A 17534-nucleotide genomic window follows, 5' to 3' on the forward strand; every position below is an offset into this window, starting at 1 on the left:
GCACACATTCGAACAACCATGACTTGCCATCAAAAAATGTTAGTCTCAGTTAGTTATCCTGTGATTGTCAGTCACCGGGATGCAACCAACTGCTAGTTTTGTATTCTAATCATCGTCTCCAGCTACACAAACTTTAGGACATACACATTTTTTGTTAGTACACCAACCGCGCAATAGTTGTTCCTTTTGTTGTTCCGCATGAGTTGGGGTCAACTATGAATTTAGTTGCATTCATTTCATTATTTTGTTCTGCTCGAACTGTATCTGTGTTTCGTTTTTTTATTTTCTAAGTTCATGTTTCGCAGGATAACATAAAAGAGTCATCAAGAATAAGCATAATTTTGAGTTTTGCCTTGTTAAGGCGAAGATCATATGTTTTATGATTTATGTGTTTGTTTTCTCTTTCGAGACGAGCTTAATGATCAGGAATTTGCAGTGAAAAGGAAAGCCAGATAGACACTATCACACACTCACCACTATGCGACGCGTTTCGCCGTTGGTTAAGCGGCTCATCAGGCATATTTGGTGTGGATGATGGCTTACAAGGGCCGTTCTCTGGAAAGTAGTATATATTTCGAACTTATTGCAAATTAGCATATGCGAATTATACACTAGAAACTCTCCAGGTTCGACTCAAGTTCTATTGGCAGATCTTGTAAGCCATCATCCACACCAAATATGCCTGATGAGCCGCTTAACCAACGGCGAAACGCTTAACCACTATGCGACGCGTTTCGCCGTTGGTTAAGCGGCTCATCAGGCATATTTGGTGTGGATGATGGCTTACAAGGGCCGTTCTCTGGAAAGTAGTATATATTTCGAACTTATTGCAAATTAGCATATGCGAATTATACACTAGAAACTCTCCAGGTTCGACTCAAGTTCTATTGGCAGATCTTGTAAGCCATCATCCACACCAAATATGCCTGATGAGCCGCTTAACCAACGGCGAAACGCGTCGCATAGTGGTGAGTGTGTGATAGTGTCTATCTGGCTTTCCTTTTCACTGCAAATTCCTGATCATTAAGCTCGTCTCGAAAGAGAAAACAAACACATAAATCATAAAACATATGATCTTCGCCTTAACAAGGCAAAACTCAAAAATTCAGCCGAGCCTGGCTGTGGGATTTGAACCGCGGACCTCGGTGTGCAGCCAACTAGAAGTTGCCGTCTCTACGTTCAGAGCCATTAACCCGTCTTCCTAAAGCAGCACTAAAACAAGTGTATGCATTGGAAGCAATGTAGTTGTTGTGGACAAAAAATCCATCACTACAAAAACAAAACTTTGCTGTGAAAAAGATCTGCCAATAGAACTTGAGTCGAACCTGGAGAGTTTCTAGTGTATAATTCGCATATGCTAATTTGCAATAAGTTCGAAATATATACTACTTTCCAGAGAACGGCCCTTGTAAGCCATCATCCACACCAAATATGCCTGATGAGCCGCTTAACCAACGGCGAAACGCGTCGCATAGTGGTGAGTGTGTGATAGTGTCTATCTGGCTTTCCTTTTCACTGCAAATTCCTGATCATTAAGCTCGTCTCGAAAGAGAAAACAAACACATAGCATAATTTTCATTTAGCTTCTGTCAGTTTTGTAGTTTTCTTTCTTTCTATTTTTTGTAACTAGGCTCATAGGAGGCTTCATATGGAAAAAGTTGGTTGTTACGAAACTAGCTACAACAACAACAACATTTTTTAAAAAAGCCATAACGGGGAACAAAATGTTGCTGTGCTAAACAATTCAGCGAAGCCAAGCAGGCGAAACACAACATCAGCTGTTGTCTGTCATAAAGTAGTTACTGTGTTGCTTTGTTGTTTTTTTTTTCTTGTTGCTAGGTTACGTATTGTACGGTTGTACCCTACCGTACAGGATAATACATTTTAGAATGTCATGGAAATAATATTTGGATTTTTATGAATATTTTAATTGCAATATGTTTTCGAAATTTATACATGTGTGCCCAAAAAGTACTAAATGGTACTAAATTTGGTACAATTTCGATTTGAGTGAAACGATAGAGATGGAATTCGGAAATTTGCAAATAAGATTTCTATTGGACTGTATGATAATGGTAGTTATGGAAAATTGTGCTTATGTGTACTAAATGGTACTAAATTTAGTTCAATTTGAATTTTTTAAAGCAATAGAGCTGGTATCCTGAAAATAGGAAAAAGGATTACTGTTAACATGTATTTTTGGAAATTCGTACTCATGTAAATTTGGTACAATTTAAATTTTGGATGAACCAACAAAGCTGGAATTCTAAAATTTGGAAATAAGATTCCAGTAGGTAGTTTTGGAAATTCGTACTTATCTGTACTAGAAGGTACTAAACTAGGTACAATTTAAATTTTGTGTGAACCGGTAGAGTTGGAATCCTGAAATTTTAAAATAAGATTTCTATTGGACTGTATGGTGTTGGTAGCTATGAAAATTTGTACTAAATGGTACTAAAATTGTTACAATTTGGATATAGGTGAACCAATCGAGTTGGTATCCTGAAATATGGAAATAATACTGTTGGAGTGAAAGATAGAGTTATTTATTTTGATGCATTCTAGGACTGCGGAATGTAGATAGTTTTGGAAATTCGGGCTTGTGTGTACTAAATGGTACTAAATTTGGTACAATTTAAATTTTGGTTGATCTAATAGAGTTCGAATTCTGAAAAGTGGATATAAGATTGCTATTGCATTGTAGAACAGAGGTATGTAGGTAGTTTTAGAAATTCATACTTATCTTTACTAAAAGGTACTAAATTTGGTACAAGTTAAGTTTTGGTTGAACCAGTAGATTTGAAATCTCGAAATTTGAAAATCAAATTTCTATTGGACTGTATGATATAGGTAGTTATCAAAATTTGTACTTAAATGTACTAAATGGTACTAAATTTGGTACAATTTAAATTTTGGTTGATCTAATAGAGTTCGAATTCTGAAAAGTGGATATAAGATTGCTATTGCATTGTAGAACAGAGGTATGTAGGTAGTTTTAGAAATTCATACTTATCTGTACTAAAAGGTACTAAATTTGGTACAAGTTAAGTTTTGGTTGAACCAGTAGATTTGAAATCTCGAAATTTGAAAATCAAATTTCTATTGGACTGTATGATATAGGTAGTTATCAAAATTTGTACTTAAATGTACTAAATGGTGCTAAATTTGGTACAATGTAAATTTGATGAATAAATAAATCTGCTGGCTGGAATTCTGAAATTTGGAAATAAGATACAATTGAAATTTATAAGATACAATTTAAATTTTGTGTGAACCGATAATCCTGAATCCTGAAATTTTATATGTTTTACATATAGGTACAAATTTCCAAAACTACCTACATTCCTCTGTCCTAGAATGCAATAGTAATCTTATTTCTAAATTCGAGGATTCCAACATTCTTGGTTCACCTAATTCCAAATTTAGTACATCATACGGTACTAAATTTGGTACAATTTGGATTTGGGTGAACCAATAGAACTGGTATCCTGAAATATGGAAATAAGATTACTTTCGTAGTGTAGGATTGGCATATTCAGGTAGTTTTGGAAATTTGTACCTATATGTACTAAATGTGTACAATTTAAATTTTCAGTAGACCAATAGAGCTGATATCCTTAAAATAGGATTTTTTTCGGTGTGTTGGATTGGGATATGTAGGTGGTTTTGGAAATTTGTACTGATATGTACTGAAATGTACTAAATTTGGTTCAATTTGGATATAGATGAAACAATAGAATTAAAATCCTTCAATTTGGAAATTGGATGACTCTTGGAGTGTAGGATAGGCCTATATAGGAAGTTTTGGAAATTCATACTTTTCTGTACTATGGGTACTACATTTTGTACAAATCAGGATTGTGATGAACCAATGGAGCTGGAATTCTGAAATTGGAAACGAGAGTCCCCGATGGAGTGCAGAATACATGTACCAAAGAGTTTCTAGAAATTCAACTTTCAAGATAACCAAAAGTTATAAAATAGTACTAAATATCTAAAATGGTACCATTTGGTATTATGTTAACGGAGAGAGCTAAAAACTGAAATTTGGTACAAATTAAAATTGTGATGAAATTGAAAACGAGAGTCACTGATGGAGTGGAGGATAAATCTACCAAAGGGTTCTTAAAATTTCGACTTTTGAGGTTACGAAAAGTTCTAAAATAGTACTAAAAATAAACGGAAGGAGTTAAAAATTGAAATTTGATATGAGGATCAAGGTTAGAAAGTATGTTTTATACAGGGTGAGATAAAAAAACTGCAACAAAGTCAAACCCCATAACTTTTACGTTTTTTTTTTAATTTTATTAAATGAAAGCAAAAAATATCAGAAATAGCATCAAATTTTAGAATAAATTTAAATTTTTTCGAATTGGTCACCTTTGGCACGAATTATGACCTTTAAACCCCAATGAAACCGTCACACGCTGCCCGAATGTTTCTCTGCGGTATTTTGGACCATACCCAGCGAAGTGCTTGATTCAGTTGATCTACACTTTGGAATTTTCTAGTGCCAACCTTGCATTCCAAAATATTCCAGACACAATATACCAACGGATTGGTATCCGGAGATTTTTGTGGCCTTTGTGCGCTGGAAATGAAGCGAGGAACCTAATTTCTAATCATTCTTGGCTGACGCGTGCTGAGTCCTGTTGGAATGTCCACGGTTTACGGCCAAAATATTTGCGTGCCTAAGGCTTTAGTACACCCTCCAGAATATTTTCGCTATAATATTCGGCATATACTCTGATGTCACGGTCGATCATTACAAGTGGAGAGCGACCATCGGCTCTAATGGCGGCCCACACCATCACCATGGCCGGCGCTTGAGTTCTGGTGGCCAACCGAAGGTGCACATTTTCAGCTTACCTCTTTGGCAAGTAAACACGATCATTTTGTTTGTTTACTGCACAACGAATGTTTTCTCATCGGAGAAAACCAAATTCGGCAGTTGACCACTTTCGGCCAAGCGAAGCAACTCTTTAGCTCTTTTGAGTTTTCTTCTGTTGCGGTGTAGGTTTTTGCACTTTTTGGAATTGCAATGGCTTTACCCCGAGCTCATTTTTAAATATTTGTCGAATGGAATATTGCGATATATTCAGCTCACAAGCCATTTTCCGGCCACTGCGACGCGGGTTTCGATCAAGTCGCTTCTTTACTTTTCGAACCATTTCTGCTGCTGTTTTCTTCCGTCGGGCTACGCTACCAGTATCACGCTAACAAGCAATAGTACGAGACACAAAAGATTTATTCACATTTAAATGCTAGAGTGCTCTAACGATAGCCACTTGTGGTTTTCTAGCCAAATATAAATAAATCACACCATCACGCTTCAATTCCATCACGAATAACTTTTTTTCTGGAAAATTCTCACCAAAATGCTTTTGTATCTGTAGCTTGTAAACAATATAATGAATTGTCAGTGGAATAATTTAAACTCTGAAAATTGATATTTAGATTAGTGATGGTATTTGTGTTCCAGAGTTGGCGATGGTTTTAAAATGTGTACTATATTTGTACGAAAAGTACTACATTGTTGGTAATTTCGTATTGGGTGAAGTGATAAGGCTGGCATCTTCAAATTTGATATTGAGGTCTATGTTGGTATCTGGAATTGATATATGGAGGTGGTTTTGGAAATATGTACTATAATTGTGCGGAAGGTACGAAATAGTACTAAATTTGGTATTGGGTGGAGGAAAGTAGCTGAAATCCTCAAATTTGATATACATGTCAATTTTATCTGGGATTAAGATATGAAAGATTTTGTAAACTTTTTGGTGTAAAAGGTAAACATTTTTTAGTTTCCGAAAAAGAAAAACTTAATATATAAAGATTGAAAATCTGAAAATGTAGTACGATTTTAATTTAAAAAAAATGCCAAACTTAACAAACCGTCAAAAACTGTAGTACCGATTTCGAACTTCAAATACGAAATTTGAAACAATTCCTGTGAGTAATACCGCTATCTCAATTCGTCCCAAAGATAGCAAGATTACAAAAGATAGACATACAAACGGGCATGGCTAAATCGACATAGAATTTTACGCCGATCAAGAATATATATACGTTGTTGGGTCTGACATGAGTGTTTCTAGGAGTTAAAAATGTAATGACAAATATACCCTCCATAGAATGGTGAAGGGTATAAAAAATCCTAAAAGGATCTATTGGAACGAATCTAAAATTTTAAGATGGACTTTTCATGGTGAGATGAGATGAAAATTTCCTAACAACATTTGTTTGGCCCAAGGACGAACCCTATTGAAATTGGAGATAATCGGTCAAAATTTGGATATAGCTCCCTTATATATCTTCGTCCGATTTGCAATTTATTGTGTACCAAACGTGTAATATCAGTCCGAATAGTATGGAATTTTGCACATACAACCAAATTAAGCCTGAAAATATGTATGCCAAATTTGATCGAAATCAGTTTAGATATAGCTATAGCTCCCATATATATTGTTCATCCGATTTGTTATTTTTGTCCTCCGCAGCCGTAATATGCACTCTGTAACAACAATATTTGGGGAAATATATCAAATGCAGCACAGAAATACCTTTGCTAAATTTTATCAAGATCGGTCCAGATTTGGATATAGCTCCCATGTATAACTTCGTCCGATTTACATTTTATTGTGCAACAAACGTCTAATATTTGTTCAAATGGGATGGAATTTGGCACATACGACCGAATTGAGTCTAGAAGCTGGTATGTCAAATTTGGTGAAGATCGGTTCAGATATAGCTATAGCTCCCATATATACTGTTCATCCGATTTCTTATATTTGTTACCCACAGCCGTAATATGCACTCCGTAATAACGATATTCAGGGAAATATATCAAATACAGCTCAGAAATATTTTTGCCAAATTTTATCGAGATCGGTTCCGATTTGGACATAGCTCCCATATATATTTTTATCCGATTTCAAATTAATTGTGCACCAAATGGGCAATACAAGTCCGAATTTGAAGGATACAAATGCTTCGGCATATTCACTCCTTTGAACTTTAAATAATAATTATAATCATAGCGTGTATGATTAAATTCTCCCATAAAAACTTTTAATTGGTATGCGGAGCTCTACTAAATTGTGTAGGGTATCATAAAGTCGGTCCCGCCCGACTTTAAGACTTTCTTTACTGGTTTTTTGTATTTTTTTTAATATAAATATATGAAAATATAAAAATAAATTTTGAATATTATGTATATTTAAAAAATATCGTGGACTCTTTAAAACTTTTAAAAGGGCAAATATCAGCCGGCTTGTCCCTATTAAATCCTTCTACCCATAATTGCAAGTTATCTTTTTCGTGTAGTCAACATAAACCACTTCTTTCACTAAATTGTCGTTGGGCGCCACGCTGAGATTGCATGTTCCTCATTGTGGCTGACTGGCGGAATACTCATTTTATCTCCAGCACATAACGAAAAAAATGTAACAGAATTTAGCAAAAAAAAACATTGCTTGCTTTGAACAAACTTGTCACTCTATTACAAGTAGCATGGTGGGGCATATTTTCATTCAAATGTTCATTGCGTTGTTATCACAAACACACACACACACATAAAATTGGCGTACAGTTAAGCTAGGCAAAATTTTTTTGGAAACATCACTGCATCCAAGAACAATTTGTAGTCTTATCTAAATTGGAGAAGACTTATGTAAGGTCTACTATATATAGAAGCTCCGTTATATACGTTATTTTTACTTATATGGCACCTGTACAGGGCCTTCCATTAAAGAGGGAAAATCTCTTATATACAAATGACCTATAGGTGGCCTGTGGAAGGTCTTTCATCTATGGTAGACCAGAAGCAGATCCTATGACTATAGAAAAACTAAATAAAATATTCTATATAGTGGTCCTTTGGTGGTACTATATGTCAACCTCCCTGTCAATCCTTCTAAAGTTCATACATGTTCCCACAAAAGAATTTGTTTTTTTTTTTGCCAAGATAATTTGAAATTACAAGCCTTCGGCTGTCATTCGATGCATGCCAACGCTCATTGCTAGTCCACACTACAGTTCGCTAAGGAAAACAAATACGCTTGGCAACCTTTAATTTGGTGGCATGACAAGTCGGCGGCGGCATGCTTCGCAAGGCGGGTCTAACATGAAGTTTATTAAGTTTTAATGAGTGTCAAGTGCACAGCTTACAATTTTTGCGGATTCAACCACAAATATAGTCAAACGCACTCACACACACATATATTACATACGCATGCACATTCACATGCATTTCGGCCAACCAAAAAGAAGAGGCGGATAAAATGAATGAAAGTTCTTAATTTTTTTTTTTTTTAATTGAACAAGAAGTGGTTATGAAAAATGTGGCGAAGAGCTTCAAAGTGCAGGTAATAAAGAAACTTTTGAAAGTTGAATTTCATTAAAAGTTCGTTTGTAAAGAAAGGCAAGCAGATGATAATTATGGATTATGAGGAAAATAATGAAAAAACTGATTTATACACTGCAATTGTATATTGTGAGGTTATGAATGAAGATTACATTGAAGGTCACTGAGGATAGGCAAATTGAAGAGTATTTGTTTTATAGCGATCTGAAAGTATTTTTGGTCTTTGGGGTTTTATAGCATAGTAAGATAATATTCTTAAAAATAAGTGGGCCAATATTGACCATTTCCCCTCCAAACCTATACCTTGACCTGATAAAAATATTCTATACCTTTATTGAACTTTATCTCAGTTTGACAAAAATATTGAGATTTGCGAATTTTGGATCGAATCGGATACTCTCTTTCAGGTATGGTGCAACCATACATTTCTCTACTTTAGAAATTTTCTGATTCTGACCCAAGATTTCAGCAATAATATCATCATCCCGAAATACTATTTAGAAAATTCTCGATTACATCTTTGGTAATACTTAAGAAAATGCCGTTAAAAGCTTTCGATTATTACTCCGTTGGTTCTTTAGAACATGTTCTTAAAAAATAGAAAAATTCGCAATGCTATCTCTTATAATCCCTCAGAAAATATACATAAAAATGCACCATTTTAGCATTGAAAATATTCATAAAAATCCCTCAATTTAGTTCTAATATCTCTTCTAAAAATATTTCAGCTCTTATAATGCTTCAAAAAATATTCTTAATACACCCCACGATTTTAGCTCAAATAGTTCATCCGAAATTATTTATAAAAAATCCCAGATTACAGCTTCGGTAATACTTCAGAAAATATGTTGAAAAATGATGGATTATTACTCTGTTCGATCTTAAGTAAATATTCTAAAAAAATAAAATTACAACTCTGAAGTTCTTGCCAAGGTATGCCTCAGAAAATATGTATTTCTAAAAACCCCCCAACACAACTTTGAAAATACTTCTTAAAAAGTCAAGATTACAACAGTAATAATATATCAGGAATTATTCGCTTTCTCTGATAGACCTTTCGAAAACATTCTTAAAAATTCATGTTTACAGCTTTGATAGTCCTTCTGAAAATCATCAAAATTCGAAAACTGCAAATCTGTCAGAAAATATTTAAAAAACAGCGATTATTTTTCTGAGAATTCCTCAGGAAATTCGTATAAAATACGGTACTGTAAAACTAAAAGTCCTTCAAAATTATTTCTTAAAAACTTTTGCTCTGATAAAATGTTCGAAAAACAACACTTTCATGGTTTTCAAAGTCTTTCTTTAAACAAATTTAAAAAATATTCTTCTTATTCTAGCAGTTGTTTGATAATTCACGATTTAAATTTCGATTTCCTCTCAAATATTAATTCGTTTATTGGCATTATTAATCTGAAACCCCGTCAAAAAAATATTCCTAAATAGAACTCTTCTAGTCCTTCATAAAATATTCGAAGAGAATCCGCTATTACAGCTCTGAAAGTCCTTCAAAACATATTCTCAAGAACTTATGATAAGGCAGCTGATATATTCATAAAAAGCAATGAAAATTTCTTTTAAAAATATTCCTAGTCCTTTGAAATTATATCTAAAATGGCTGTATTGTCCACATAAAACATATATTTGTTTTAAGGCTGAGCCCGTGCTAATTTAAATTCACCCTTTTGTAATTCATATCACCACTTCCTAATTTATTTATTTATTGAAATTAACGGTTGTTATTGGCAACAACAAACGTTTGCAAAAGCCATCCCATTCAATGAACACCCTGTCGCCTTGGTAAATGAATACACAAATCACCCTGTATCTAGAAATAAAAATACAGTTATTGTGATTGGTCGTATTTATTTAATGTAGGGTTATATAGTTGCAATGTAGAAACTTATTTTTAAGTAGATAAATCGAAGTGTAAAATGTAATTTGACTAATTTTTTTGAATGGTGTACTTCAACATGTGCAGATTAATGAGAATTATAGCTCTTTTTGTGAAAAGTTTGGTTTATAATTAATATTCGTTGTGTTCGCCCGTCAATGTTAAGGTCAAAGGTGCGTCATGCATTTGCGATTTCGTTAATGTTGGCATTTTTTCACGCAAAATAAGGGTCCTTTTCACCAGCCAAATATTAAAATGCTAGGCTTCAGCTCATAAAGAATTCCATGTCTGTTGGTCTTTTGTTGAGAACTGCAAAATCTAGACAAGTTTTAGGGTTTTGTTCCATTTAAGCCCCAAATATCTTCAATTCTAATCCTAACTCTATCCCAATGCAAATTTTAGTGAATATTGGAGATAATAGCGACCTGAATATAATACTCTAACACATGTTTTTTAAGTAATCACATTTTTATTAGTATCTTTTTAAGCAATTTTTTGAAATTTTATTCTTTTCTGCCAAAGGACCATTTAGAATTGGCGAGAGTTGTCAAAATTAGTTTAGTCCTTCTTGAGTTACATTTGCGGTTTAATTTTTCGTATTTTTATGCCCTCCACCTTGGATGTTTGTAACATCCTTAAATATTCGTCGTAGACCTCATAAAGTATATATATTCATAATCAGCATAAAATTCTAAGTCGATTTAACGATGTCCGTCTGTCTGACCGTCTGTCTGTTGAAATCACGATACAGCCCACATTATTTGACGCAGAGCGATTTAGCAGAGCAATTTGTATTTGGTCTATGATGGTTGGTATTGAAAATGAGATATATCGGTCCACGTTCTGGTATAGTCCCCATAATAACCGAATATCGGTATTTTGATAGTTTATGCCTCATTTTTTCACGGATTTGTCTGAAAATTGGTATTTGTAGGTCATAACGGGTCCTTGTGCGTGTTGCAAAACATTGCAACTATAGGTCCACATTTTGGTATAGCCACCATATAAAGGTACCTCCCCATATTCGCGGATTTGTCTAAAAATTAGTATTTGTTGGTCATATTGGGTCCTAGTTGGCGGGGCGAAACATTATATGTATAGGTCCACGCTTTGGTATAGCCCCCATATAACGGTACCTCCCAATATTCGGTATTTTGATGATTTTTGACACATTTTTTCACGGATTTGTCTGAAAATTGGTATTTGTTGGTCATAATGGGTTCTAGCTCTTTTGGCGAAATATTGTATGTATAGGTCCACGCTTTTGTATAGCCCTATATAACGGTATCTCCCGATATTCGGTATTTTGATGATTTTTGCCACATTTCACCACGAATATGTCTAAAAATTTGTATTTGTGGGTCATCATTGGTTCTATTGTTTCCATTAACCTAAGGTGGAGGGTATTAAAAGTTCGGCCCGGCCGAAATTAATGTTTTTTACTTGTTTGTATTAAATTTAGGTCATTTTTGACCAGCTAAATATTACCTACCTGCCCAGCTCCAAACTTTAGTTCCATGAAAAGTTCGGAGTCGATTGATCTATAATTGTGACCTCTAGACCAACTGCAAACTCAGGACATTTTTATGCTTTTGGTCCTTTTTAACTCCTAAATATTTTGCGATCATCTCCAAAATCAACAAGCGTTTGTTCTGACCATAACCTCACCTCCATGCATCTCGTAAGGATCTGGCAAAATTTGCCACCTGTAGCGTGACAGTGACGGACGGACATGCATAGCTAGTCCGACTCAGCTCGACGAGATACGAAGATCCCTATATACATTACTATGCGCTACATACTTTTTGGCCCAATCATACCCAAAAAATGGATTCCTCCAAATGCTTGTTCCTATCTTTTATGGTGACGAGTATCGACCACTTGAAAGGAAATGGAAATATTTTTCATAGAAATGTGTTTCTGTAAAAACTTTACTTGATCGTAAAATGCGGTCACTTGGTTTTGCGTTGTTCAGTTTAGGAAAATTAGCAAAATCATAATCTGTATCCGGAATTAAATCTCTGAGTATACGTTCACCACTATTTTCGTTCAAAAAATCCAAAACAAATTGACTCAATATTCGTATTCATTTATATTGAAAAAGGTTTTATTAATTTTAACATATATATTGGAATTTGATTTTTGTAGCGTGAAAAGACTTTTTCAATTAAGTAAAATATCGTATGGTATCCGTAAATCCAATCAAAAGAAAGCTATCTGTTACAAGAAACTCAATCTAAATAGATTTCGGGTGAGTGTCTTGGTTTCTTTTTCATTTTTTAATGAATTAGAAATAAATTCGATTTATTTAATTGAATCGAGTCTCTTCAAAGATAGTCAATTAGTCGACCTACACATCCCTAGGTATAACAAAGGCGGAACGCCGCCGCCAGTTATCAACAACTCAGTGAGTCGCCGACGATGAGAAACCGTTGCGCTTTGTTGTCTGCACACAACATTAACTAGACTAGTGGCACTTATATTTTGGCCTAGCAAATTTAATTCAAAAAAGACTAGCAAGAAAGAATAAAGCTACGCAAGAAACAACAAAACAGTGAACAACAAATCTTGCCAATAAACAAAATACATTTTGTACTTTTATAGCAACAGTATCCACACACACAGCACCCCGCAAACATGACTGATATGAAGAATGAAATGGACAGTGATTTGGATCAGAACTATTCGCTGAACAGCAATGCAGATCCCAAGAACATGCAGGAATTGACAATTTATGTGAGTATTGAATTTCGGATTGAGGCAATAAAAAGACAGTACTGCGCCCGGAAGGGGAAACGCAGCTTGTTGCATATTAAATGTGATAATTTCTTTTTAACAAATTATCGTTTATGATGGTTCGAGGAAATGAACTTCATCATCCTCCCCTCCAGCTGATTATCATGCAGTTAACATAATTTGTTTACTTTTGTCTCTTTGTTTTGTAAACAAAAATGGGCGGACACTGCAACAACCAAGTTCAAGTGTGCCGAAGGGTGCAGCATAGAATAGATATCGACAATGATTAATTAATGAGACTTACAAGTTGATTGCGAAAAAGAACGATTCTCATCAATCTATTGGTCCATGGGTCGTATCAAGCAAAGGCTCCAAACTTAATATGTCAAAAAAAAAAAAGAAATATGAGAGAACTGAATGCAAATTGTTAACTTGAATTTTCGAGAAAAACACACGATTTATTTGCAAATGCATTTCTAATGCAAGTATCTTTACAATAGAACATTTTGTCGAGGAAATAACTGCATAAATCCTTCGTATGTCTTGTAACAATTTTTAAACCGGTCAGGATTCTAGAATTACTGGAGTTAGTTCCCCTTTCGGTCGAAGCAAAGGTATTAGAATATATTTTGAATAAAATGATTTTGATATAATTGTAATTCTATCCGATATTTTAAGAGTACTTCCGGCTATTGAAATTTGAAAAAAATCAGGATTAAGAATCAAACTAAAATTAATGCATCTACCATCCAATAGAATTTTCTACCAGGAACCTAAATACCACAAGAATGGAGTTAAAACTCAAGTAACTAAGTGACCAAAGTAATGAAGTGAACACATCGACTAGTCATGCCAGCTCAATTCACTTTCTTAATCATCAGATCCGACTGTTTCGAAGAATATTGGTTTCCGAATATTATGTGTATCGATACATTACACTGCGATAAAATGTGAGGCTTATTTTGATGACTGAGTCCGTTACATGGGGGTCATACCAAAAAGGATTACAAGGATTATCAAAAAACCGAATATGAGTGGGTACTATTATATGGCGGCTATAAGAAAACATGGACACAAATATTCAATGTTCCGCCACTAGAGCTAGAACCCATTATGACTAAAAATACCAATTTTTAGACAAATCCGTGGAAAAATGTGGCAAATATCATGAAAATACAGAATATCGGGAGGTAACGTAATATGGCGGCTATAGTAAAACGTGGACCGATATATCTCATTTTCAATACCAACCATCCTAGACACAATACAATTTGTTCTGCCAAATTTTGCTCTGCTCTACGTCAAATAATGTTGGCTTTATCGTGATTTCAACAAGCAGGCAGACAGACGGACATTGTTGTATTGACATATAATTTTATGATGGTATGAATATACAAACTTTATGGGGTCTGCGACGAATGTTACAAACGCAATGACAATGTTAATATACTCTCATTTTCAAGGTGAAGGGTATAAAAATATTAAAATGTGAAAACTTATGAGAAAATCGGCCAGAAAGAAATGTCCTAGATTGTCCTTCTTGGATGGATGAAGTTGTAAGAATTTCATGATATTTCCGACGCATCCTCAATGTTTGTAAAATGTGACCCATATTCTAAGAGTTATTATCATTCAATATTGTTGTCATTTATGCGGAAGGAACCAGAAATGGTTGAACCAGAAGTCTAAGGAACGTAAATGATCCCAAAAAAAAAGACTAAACGAAACCAGAATTCATTAATGAATGTTTTATCTGAGGAATATAAAACAACGACCCACAAGAACGAAGATCTATGGAACAAGGGCCTATCAAAAATATGTACATTTTAGGTCAACAAAATAACGACCCACAGGGTAGAAGGTCTAAGAAACGATGGCCTTTTAAAAATTTGTTTATCTACCTACAAAATTACGACCAACGAGGATAAAGTTCTATGAAAAGGGTATAGTTTACAATTCTCATTTCAATTTACACTGAGACTTTTGAACACTATTTACAAGTTCTTTTTTTCCCCGAGATCTGTAAGGCAACATAAAATGTGGATTTATAAAAAAGAAATCCACCCAAGAATTATCAAAGACCCGGAAAAATTCATTGTTCATTGAAATGAACTAGAAAAGTAGAATTACCAAAACAGAGACTTCAAAAAGTAAAATTATTAAAGCGTTTTCTTTCCTAAGACTATCACAGACATAAAACTGAGATTTTCCCACGAATTATTGAAAACTGAAGCGAGGAACCTCATTTTGTAAAAATTCTTAGGTGGCGCGTGCTGAGTGCGATGGTGCTGAGTCCTGTTGGAATAACCAAGGTCTGCGGCCAAAATGTTTGCGTGCCCAATGCTTTAATACACCCTCCAGAATATTTTCGCCATAATATTCGGCATTTATTCTGAAGCCACGAACGGAGAGTGTCCATCGGCTGTTATAGCGGCCCACAACATCACCATGGGCGGCGCTTGAGTTCTGGTGGCCAACCGATGGTGCACATTTTCAGCTGACCTCTTTGGCAAGTAAACACGATCATTTTGTTTGTTTACAAACTGCTGGACAACGATTTTTTCTTATCGGAGAAACCCAAATTCGGCAGTTCACCAATTTCGACAAGCGAGCAACCCTTTAGCTCTTTTGAGTCTATTTTCTTTCTGTTGCGGTGTAAGTTCTTGCCCATTTAGGGTTTTCACTGGCTTTACCCCGAGCTAATTGTTCAATATTTTCCGAATGGAATATTGCGATATTCCACTGCGACGCGGGTTTCGATCAAGTCGCTTCTTTACTTTTCGAACCATTTCTGCTGATGTTGCTTTTATCTTCCGTCCACTTCTTTGACGTCGGGCTACGCCACCAGTATCACGGTAACGAACGATGGTACGAGACACAAAAGATTTATTCACATTTAAATGCTGGAGAGCTCTAGCGATAGCCACTTGTGGTTTTCCAGCCAAATATAAAGAAAACACACTATCACGCTTGAGTTCTATCACGAATAACTTTTTTCTGGAAAATTCTCAACAAAATGCTTGTAAACAATATAATGAGCTGTCACTGGAAAAATGTTAACAGCTGTCGGGCGAGTAGCTTAGAAATTACAGCAGTTTGAAGCTGGTTGCAGTTTTTTTATCTCACCCTGTATATATACTCTATTTTCAATTACCATGTAACGTAAATATTGATAACAAAGTGACTTCTCAAGGACTTGCAGAGGCATCAAAACGAAGATTTATTAACAAGTGTTTTCCCAATAAACTTCCTGGTTAAAATAATGATAATAAATAATACTGACTTCAAGATTGAAGTAGTTTAGATTTCTATAAATTTTTGTTTGGTCTAGAAATAAATTGTGTTTTCACGTATTTTATATTTCAATTAACATTATATTTCATTTTGTATTTATTTATTCAATTTTCCTTTAATGTTTCTTTTTTTTTATTTCCAGGTCCAAAGTCTCTTGCAAAATGTACAGGACAAATTCCAAACAATGTCGGATCAAATTATAACTCGCATCGATGACATGGGCAATCGGATAGATGATTTAGAAAAAAGTATTGCTGATCTGATGAATCAAGCAGGTGTTGAGGGTCCAGAGAAATAAAACTAACCCAAAGCAAAGTAAGAAACAACATGGCAGAAGAAACACTGATGACGATCTCCATTTGTGTGCGGGAGAAAAGAGGATGCTCAAACAGAAACAACCCCACAACAATAAGAACACAACACATATATCAAAATAACCCAACAATTTCTTACAAAAAAAGTAGAATCAAAAATCACTAAATTTCCCACAATTCATTCTACATATATTTTTTTCTGCTTAGTTTCATTACCCATTAACGCATATTGCCTTTTCCCCCAAATAATAACTAATATATTTAGAATTTTATTACATTATTGTAGTTTTTTGCTGTATAGTTTTTTTCATACGTCTCTGTATTTTTGTATTTTTCGTGTCATAACACTGTATTTAATTCATTTCAGTACAATTATGATAGAAATTTACCATTATATTTTTTAAAACACAAACAAAAAAGGGAATCTTTTATGTAAATTAAAATATAAATTATAAAAGAGATGAATTAAAGTTTTGTTGGAGTGATATTTTGTTTGTAATTAATGTATGTATAATTTATCTTAAATTAAAACACAGTTTGATAAGCAAGAAATATGAAAAAGAGAAGAAGAAGAAAAGTAATATGAAGTAATAAAAATATTGAGTTTAAGTTGAAATATGTGAAATTTAAATGAGAGTTACAAGAGAGAACAACACATCAACGAAGTCTGAAATGGTGAACGTTGAAGAGAACACACAGCAAGAAAATATAAAGGCCTCCCCATAGTCGCCAGTAAAAGAGTGCTTTATAGATATCTATAAAGGATAATTTCTAGATGTCTATAAAGAAGTCTTTAAGACGTCTAAAAAGAGTTTCTATAGGGGTCTATTAAATATATATGGACGTTTATAAATTAGTCTCTATATTTTTTTAAGAAAAGTTTCTTATGACGTCTATGAGGCAGTCTTTATAGATGCCTCTATTTAAAAAA

General features: G+C 34.3%; 1 protein-coding gene across 1 annotated transcript; it reads left to right on the forward strand.

Moving 5' to 3' along the window:
• The first annotated feature begins 12719 nt into the window (after window positions 1-12719).
• On the forward strand, window positions 12720-17219 carry LOC131801530 (heat shock factor-binding protein 1-like). The gene is made up of 2 exons (XM_059120295.1): window positions 12720-12995; window positions 16432-17219. The coding sequence occupies exons 1-2, from the start codon at window positions 12897-12899 to the stop codon at window positions 16585-16587; spliced, it is 255 nt and encodes an 84-aa protein (XP_058976278.1). The 5' UTR covers window positions 12720-12896; the 3' UTR covers window positions 16588-17219.
• Window positions 17220-17534: the final 315 nt, after the last annotated feature.

Source organism: Musca domestica, unplaced genomic scaffold (assembly GCF_030504385.1).
Source record: "Musca domestica strain aabys unplaced genomic scaffold, Musca_domestica.polishedcontigs.V.1.1 165, whole genome shotgun sequence".
Lineage (NCBI taxonomy): Eukaryota > Metazoa > Arthropoda > Insecta > Diptera > Muscidae > Musca > Musca domestica.